We start from the raw sequence: 7,837 nt of genomic DNA on the forward strand, positions 1-7,837 counted from the left end.
AGCTTCAGTCTCTGGACCCTTCTCTCCAAAGATATAAGCTTTCTAGGTCAAAAAATCGCAGACCCCCTCCAAGTTAATCTCCACCAATTGGGATATTGTGTCGTTGAATGATCTTTGAGTGCTTTTTGATCGAAGATGGAGAGTAGTTGTTGCTGTTGTCATTGGATGATCGAGTTGATCGAACGTGTTGCCAACAGTCCTCAAGTTCACTCGTATTATCAAATCAGGACAATGCAACCTCTTAATAAGCTATAAGTGACCCAATGTTGGAAAAGATGTCTTCGAATAGAAGAGCCGTCCGGCACACTTGACAGAGATGGCAATGGAGAGTCTACTCCAGATAGATAGAATTCGAGCAATGCCAAGAATGCTCCATAGCATGTCGAATGATATTCTCCATCTTTTGTTTGATAGTATATTAGACCAGAATCTAAGAATGATCCAGTGATTCTTGTTGGTGTCCATTCTTTGAGAAGAATCGATAGAGAAATTGATGAAATCTGTGAGAGTCTCCTGCATTGTCATTGATCATTATTATTGACAAGAATTCTTGTGAACAAGACCTTAAAATCACATTCAATTAGCTAATCTCACTATTTATAAAGTTGTTAACTATGTAGATTGTATTTATTTTTTTGTTTTTCCAAATATTGATAGACTTGATCATCTTCTTCTCCATAACAATAGATTTTGAAATTGCGCAAAAATGAATTGTAATCATTTTTGTTGATATCCACTTTGTAGTTGTGTTGGACGATTGTTGGGAGAATCTCTTTGAGTGTTGCCAAGAGAACTCCATAATCATCGGTAACCATATCGTTATAGTGGATGGTGATTGATTTCAATGTTTTCGAGTGGAGCTTGACCAGTGGCTGAAGGAAGTCGACATCGGCATACTCATCGGTGTCGTCCTTGGTGATGAAGAGTGAGAAGTGTTCGATACCGTGTTGGGCGTCGTTCAGTGTGTTCTCAATGATGTTGGACAACAGCAGACTGTAGGCATCGTGGTCACCGTAGTAACCCTTGACAATGATTTGCTTGAGGCACGGCATTGGTGGTGGATACACCAAGTAGTGATCCTCGGAGATCGCCGCCTGATAGACCTCCGGCATCGACGGTCCAACGCTTCGCTTGACTTCCTCGCGACGCATTTCGGGCTCGTCCGATTTAATATAGAAGGTTTCGACGCCAGACAACGCCTGGCTGGCAACTTCCACGCCTTTGTCGGTTGGCACGTAACGGATCGAATTGTAGTCAAAGAATTTTGGTGATTTCAGCAGACAATACTCACTGTTGGCATCGAGATAGTTGTGCCATTCGAAATGGAACTTGTTGATGTATTTTGAGAGGACTTTGAGGAAGTGTTTGGAAACCAATGCTAGATTTAACAATTCCTTGGAGTATTCTGTGGAGTTGATAACTTTGTTGGTGGCCAACGCGTATCTTTTTCTCTGTTTGGAGAAATCGACAGTTTTTGAAATGATCTTCTCCAAGAGGATGTCTGGCAAAGATTTCGCCAACGATTCAGTTGACATTTTGTCATCACCTGCATTGTTGCCAACACCTGCAGCACCTGTGTCATTCTGGACTATCTCTTGGAGTTTTTCGAAATTAAAGTTAGTGTCCGATATATTTGGACAAATATCATACAGAATTTGAATTCTGTGGTGAAGTTGGGCATTGTCTGACACACTCAATGCATTGAACCATGATACAAACTATTTGTTATTGAATAACAGTAAGAAAGAATTAGATATACATTAAAATAGAGAAGAAAAAGAAGATATAATTACTCTTTTATCTTTGATTAAACTATCATATAAATCTTTTGGTAATAAACAGTTTAATTTGGCGAGCTCATTGAACACTGCCAGCGACGAATCAAAGAGTACATCCAATATGAACTTAATGTAACCTCTGTTATCGATATAGTGTTTGAATTTAAAGCTGTTGTGATAGTCGACAAAGAACTTTACTGATGCTGATCTCTGTTTTTCATCTGCATCACCATAGAATTGAGCTATGATCTTACTAAGGTTTAAAAGTGAATTGAAATTGCTATAATCTACTTTGTTATTGTTATTATTACTATCACAATCCATTTGTGTATGTGTCGTTAATAATATGTGATATGTGTGTTTAGTATCTTTACAACAAATGAATTATGATAACAATAATGATTTCTGTTTTTTGAAATCCAACAAAAAATTGAAATACTAAATGAGGGAATAGGCAAAAATAAAACTAAAAAAATAAATCAGATTGAATATAAATTAAAAAAAAGTTGAGAATTTATTTATAAATATTTTGTGAAATGACATTTGTAATCAAATAACTTAGTTTTATTTTATCATTATGCATAGGGTAGCTAAATAAAGATAACTTAAAATTTTAATTTATAGGCACTCTTTTTTTCGAAAATATCTCTACCAACACAATTTTTTATTTTTGATAATTATTTTTTTGTGTTGAACAACAATGAGTATAATAGTTCGTATGGTTTGCAAAGGTGATCGTTAAGGAACAACTTCTAATATTAATGTTTGATCTTCAACAACTACAAAAACAACATTAAAGATTCCAGGTAGATTCGAATTGGTTAATGGTGTCAAACAAGACTATGTTTCAAAAGAGGTATTAGAGAATACCAGTGATCTTATAAAGAATGAAAAGGAAAAGTTGATAAACTATCATGTATGTTCTGTTCTATTCTATCTATCTCTTCTCTTTCTTTCTTTCTTTAAATGTTTGATTTAAAACAAAAGTAAACTAAAGTTTTTGTTATATTATTTATCTACAAATTAATATTAGATTCTAGATTTATCAGGTAATTTCATTACCAGAATAGAGAATGATTCTCTATCGTTCTACTTTAAACACATCACAGAGCTATACATGATAAACAATGAACTTAAAGAGATGCCCGCAGAGTTTAATCAATTGCAATCTCTTGAGAAATTATATCTATCAAAGAATAAGATTCAAAGTGTATATATCGTATCTATATAAACATCAAATCAACAATTAAAATTAATTATATTTATATACTTTTGTTATAATAGATTGATAATATCGATAAATTAGTTTGTTTAAAAGTATTAGATCTTAGAGCCAACCGTATAACAGATTGTAGTATCTTAAAATATAATAATCAATTACAATAGTATGTTCTCATGTTTAATATGTGTTTTTTTAGTTGTTTACTAACCATGATGATAATATTGTTAATAATTACACAGTTTATCATTATCAAATAATTTATTAGCGAATGTAGAGAGTATACCTCAGTTGAATAGTTTAGATTCATTGTTTCTCTTTGCCAATCAAATAACGGCGTTGAATGAAACACTCGAACTTCTTGGCAGTAGAACACCCAATCTAACGAAACTACTATTGTCAGCGAATCCAGCAACACCTCTAAATCGAAGCACTCAAGAAATACAACAATACCGACAACAAACAAAATCAAAACTTATAAAACTTTCAATATTAGATTGGCAACCTTTTTGTTAACAATAATATATCAATCAGAAGAAAGAACAACAAGAGATAACAAGATTAATATAATAATAATAATTAAAAAGTAAAAACTTAATTTAACTTTTGAATATTTTATTCTAATAATAATTCATCCATTCCTTCGTTGTACGATATTATATTCCTGTAGGAGAGTGTATCTCTTGCTTTTTGATCGCTAACTATGAAATCTGTGGATGAGTAGATGAGGCCGGTCTTGGTGAGTAGCGGCAGTCCGCGTAGTCGGAACAGTCGCCACACCACTGACATCGCGGCAACGATGAGCCATGCAAACCAGATCGGCAGCGACATGTTTAGTTTCCACGGTGAGACGCCACACCTTGTGAATCGCTCGGTGAAGAACTGCCGGAATTGAACGGGTTGGCCGTCGGTCAGATGATAGACCTGACGATGAGCGCCACGCTCCATCACACATTGAATTCCGAACGCAGCGTTCTCCGAGTGAACGATGGAGATGCGATTAGCGCCACCGCCAATCCAGAACCACTGCATCGATTTCGCCATTTTCACCAGTTGGAAAAGCACGTTGTCGCCACGACCCCAAACCAATGGCAATCTTATCACCATTGATTTCATCGGTTTCTTTCTCGTTCCACCATTACCATCTCCCGCTGTTTCTCCTCTTTCCATTAATACAAATCGTTCTGCCAATACCTTTGATTTGTTATACCATCCCAGATCATCGAGTGGTGGAATCATCTGATCCTCGTCTGCACCATTGATATTTTTTCCACTCATAATCACACCCATTGTACTAATAAATATAAATGTTTCTACACCTTGTTTTTCGGCTATCTACAGTGATGATGGTGATGACAGAAATATTGATCAATATTTAACCAATTGCTTAACCATGAGATTTATTACGAACACAACACTTACATTGTATAATTGTTCAGTTGCTTTTACATTATCTTGAAATAACTCTTCTATGGTGTTGGCGTTGGTTTCTAGTTTAGCGGCACAGTGAATCACAGTTTTACAACCTGTAATAGCGTTTTTCATTGAGCGATCGTCAGAGAGTGAACATCTAATAGGTTGCCCACCACATTTTCTTATTGTATCGTCAGATTGATTCGATCTGCTCATCGCCCTCACCATAGGATATCCATTATCGACCAACCGCTTAATTAGATTACTACCAACGAATCCACTTCCACCTGTTACAAATATTATATTATGATCATTATTATAATCCATTTATTTATCTATCTTTAATATATATCTCTGTTTGTTTAATATTTAAAAAGTATTAAGTAATATAACTTTTCTTTTAAAATGATCAATCCATCACAATCATGATTTTAATCAAAAAATTTTGCACAAAAAAATTAAAAGTGTGTGGCATTCATAAAAACTGTTGATCAAAAAATTAAAGGTCTTTTAAAATCACTTTAAAATTTGTAGAGATTACTAATACTACTATAAATAGTTTATATATAATATAAAAACATGAAACAATATATACAGATTCAATAGTATTTAAATATATTTTTTAGGATTAACAAAAAAATTATTCTTTAAAAATTTTTACTTTGAAATCTCATTCTATCATTTCATCTCTCCATAAACTTTGACAAAGTATCTATATAAGTTTATTTTTATCAAATATATCCCCAATTTTCTATAAAGGCACCTTTATACAGGATCAAAAGATAAAGTGTATAAAAATAAAAGTAGAATATAGAAATTGAAAATAGTTTTGAATTTAATATCATTAAACTGTCTTTTAAATCATTTCTTTATTATTTTAGGTATTAACAACAAAAAAAGATAATTGTCAACAATTTCAAGATGCTATATTTTCAGAATAGAAAAATCAGTCAACAGTCTATGGTTTTATATTAGTTGATATGATGAGTATAAATACTGAAGATTAAATGAATATTTTCAAATCATCAAATACATTTATTATTCAAATAAAATAAAAAAGAAATGACTCTTATTAGTATGTTTTGTATTTTTTTATTATATTTATATATATTTATATTTGTTAACAAGAAACTAACATTTAAAAAAAAATTTTCTTTCTTTCATTAATAATTAGAATCTATTTCAATGATTGGTGGTGGTAATTCATTAGAGAGTGTCTCAAACTCTATGATAAATGGATCCAATGGTAGATCATCGATTGATTCAGACAATCAAGACCAATGTTTTGGATGGGGTAGAAGAAGAAGAACAACCAACATTATCTTTGGTGATGTCAATGTATTCGGAGGTGGTTGCGGATTCGGATGTGGTTGTGGTTGTGGATGTGGATGTGGATGTGGTGGTTTCGGAGGTTGTTAATTATATCTGTGATAACAAATAATCTAGAATCTTTAGACAACAAATAACAAAAATAACAAAATAATAATGTAATAAAAAAAAAATAATGATCTATTAATGATTTGGGTGTTTCTTCAATTGATGTTGGAATTCCAGCTATCTTAAGAAAGAAGAAGGTTGCTTTAATGTATTTGGCTATTTAATTGAAAGTTGATTCTGAATATTATCTATGTTTATCTTCTGAAAGATCCATGACTTTATGTAATGTAATTCGTAACACATTTTTTATTGTAATTTTAGATTTTTTTTTGGTTTTTTTTTTTTAATCATTCGATCAAAGTTACAATCAACAACATCATTATCATCATTAGTTATATTATATATTAATTGACATAGTTAATTTGGGCATTATTTAAATAAAGAGAAGAGATGTCGGATGAACCAATCAATTCAAAGACGACTGCTAGGTCGCTACACAAGTCGTCGAGACATCTCGATAAGAATACATCGAAAGGCAAATATAAGAAACAAGAAGCTGCTGAATATAGAAAGAAGAAACAGTTAGAGAATGAGCGTGAACAAGACCCAGAGTATCAGGCACAACAGTTGGAAAAGGAGGAATCAGATGGTTCTAATACAACAACCAGTTCTAGTGCTGGGGGTAGATCGAAATACAGTAAGCGATTACTAGTTAAACAATCAACACAATCAATAGATGATCTTAATGATCTCTATGATAAATCGAATAACTATTTAGATATGCAAGAGTTATTAGATTCAACATGTATGTATAAACATAATCAATCAATCTATTATTATTAAAAATCAAATATGTTAACTAACAATTATATCATATTGTCTATTCATTATTTATTCTTGTTAAAAAACAGTTGACTTTATACCAAAAAATGATGATGATGATTCATTAGATGTAAATAACAATAATACTATCGATAAGAAACAAAGACAATTACAACAACAAATTCAACAACAGAGTGAGATCAACCTAACAGAGATTGAAAGATTGTTACTCTCTTTCTCAATACCAGAACGATTAAATATTGATAGTAAATATTTTGTAAGTATTTTGATTTGATTAGAATTGAATTGACCAATCAATCAGTCAATCAATCAATCAATCAATCATTCTTATTCATTCTACACGGTATCGAATGTTAAATATTAATCGATTTCATTTTATATTTATTTAGAATGATGTAAATATAGATAAACCATCGAATCCAATTGTATCATTATCAAGGAAATCGAATAGACACTTAAAACAACAACAACAGCAAAACACTAAAAATAACACAGACAATGAAAATGACAACGAAATTAATAATAATAATAATAATGATGATGTTACTATCTCCATTTTAAAGTCTACAAAACCATTATCATCGTCGGAACCTACAGTAGTAAAACAAGAGGGTAAAGAAGATGAAGCAGAACAAGAACAAGACGAAACCAATGGAGATAATGAGGAGAACGAAACAGATCAATCAAATAATGAAAATGTATTAAAATCAAATCAACAACAACAGCAACAAACCAATCAAAATCAATCATTAGAAGACTGGTTAGATACTATAATATAATCTTGAAAATAAATAATAATCTTTTAAAAGAAAAAAAAAAAAAAGACTTTTGCTTTGTGTGACCAAACAGTCAAATTTAGTTTCTGTTAACCTTTTTCAAACTTTTTTTGTCAATCAAATCAAAAAAAAACCCTAAAAATAAAACAAGCTTGATGACTTGATGACATCGTATTAATAATAAAAAATGAATGACTAAAAAGATAATTTTAAAATTTAATTTACTCAGTTTTTCAAGGGGTTGAAAGTGGGGTTTGTTGTTTTGTTTTTTGTTTTTTTTTATTGTTTTATTAAATTAATAATAATAGAGCAGGTGTATTCAATTTAATACTATATTTGTTTTTTATTAAATCTTTTTATATAAAAGTGTATTAAATTACAGTGAGTGGACCAAAAAGTATTTATAATATAATAGTAATAGAGTAATTAGA

The 7,837-nt window shown here is 31.3% G+C and overlaps 4 protein-coding genes across 4 annotated transcripts; 2 read left to right on the forward strand and 2 right to left on the reverse strand.

The window, feature by feature from the left end:
- Positions 1 to 608: 608 nt before the first annotated feature.
- Positions 609 to 2,102, reverse strand: PPL_05023 (uncharacterized protein; the record flags this gene model as incomplete). The annotated part of the gene is made up of 2 exons (XM_020575919.1): positions 609 to 1,718; positions 1,794 to 2,102. 2 exons carry the CDS (start codon positions 2,100 to 2,102, stop codon positions 609 to 611), a joined length of 1,419 nt encoding a protein of 472 aa, XP_020434235.1.
- A 376-nt stretch (positions 2,103 to 2,478) lies between these two features.
- Positions 2,479 to 3,513, forward strand: PPL_05024 (uncharacterized protein; the record flags this gene model as incomplete). Its single annotated transcript, XM_020575920.1, has 5 exons — positions 2,479 to 2,509; positions 2,585 to 2,694; positions 2,812 to 2,988; positions 3,063 to 3,163; positions 3,240 to 3,513. The coding sequence occupies 5 exons, from the start codon at positions 2,479 to 2,481 to the stop codon at positions 3,511 to 3,513; spliced, it is 693 nt and encodes a 230-aa protein (XP_020434236.1).
- Positions 3,514 to 3,612: 99 nt separating this feature from the next.
- PPL_05025 (NAD-dependent epimerase/dehydratase family protein) lies at positions 3,613 to 4,737 on the reverse strand (the record flags this gene model as incomplete). The annotated part of the gene is made up of 2 exons (XM_020575921.1): positions 3,613 to 3,732; positions 4,420 to 4,737. The coding sequence occupies 2 exons, from the start codon at positions 4,735 to 4,737 to the stop codon at positions 3,613 to 3,615; spliced, it is 438 nt and encodes a 145-aa protein (XP_020434237.1).
- A 735-nt stretch (positions 4,738 to 5,472) lies between these two features.
- On the forward strand, positions 5,473 to 7,409 carry DG1003 (uncharacterized protein; the record flags this gene model as incomplete). The annotated part of the gene is made up of 6 exons (XM_020575922.1): positions 5,473 to 5,485; positions 5,585 to 5,824; positions 5,965 to 5,995; positions 6,231 to 6,592; positions 6,699 to 6,886; positions 7,020 to 7,409. The coding sequence occupies 6 exons, from the start codon at positions 5,473 to 5,475 to the stop codon at positions 7,407 to 7,409; spliced, it is 1,224 nt and encodes a 407-aa protein (XP_020434238.1).
- Positions 7,410 to 7,837: the final 428 nt, after the last annotated feature.

This window comes from Heterostelium album (assembly GCF_000004825.1).
Source record: "Heterostelium album PN500 unplaced genomic scaffold PPL_scaffold4, whole genome shotgun sequence".
Taxonomy (NCBI): Eukaryota; Evosea; class Eumycetozoa; order Acytosteliales; family Acytosteliaceae; genus Heterostelium; species Heterostelium album.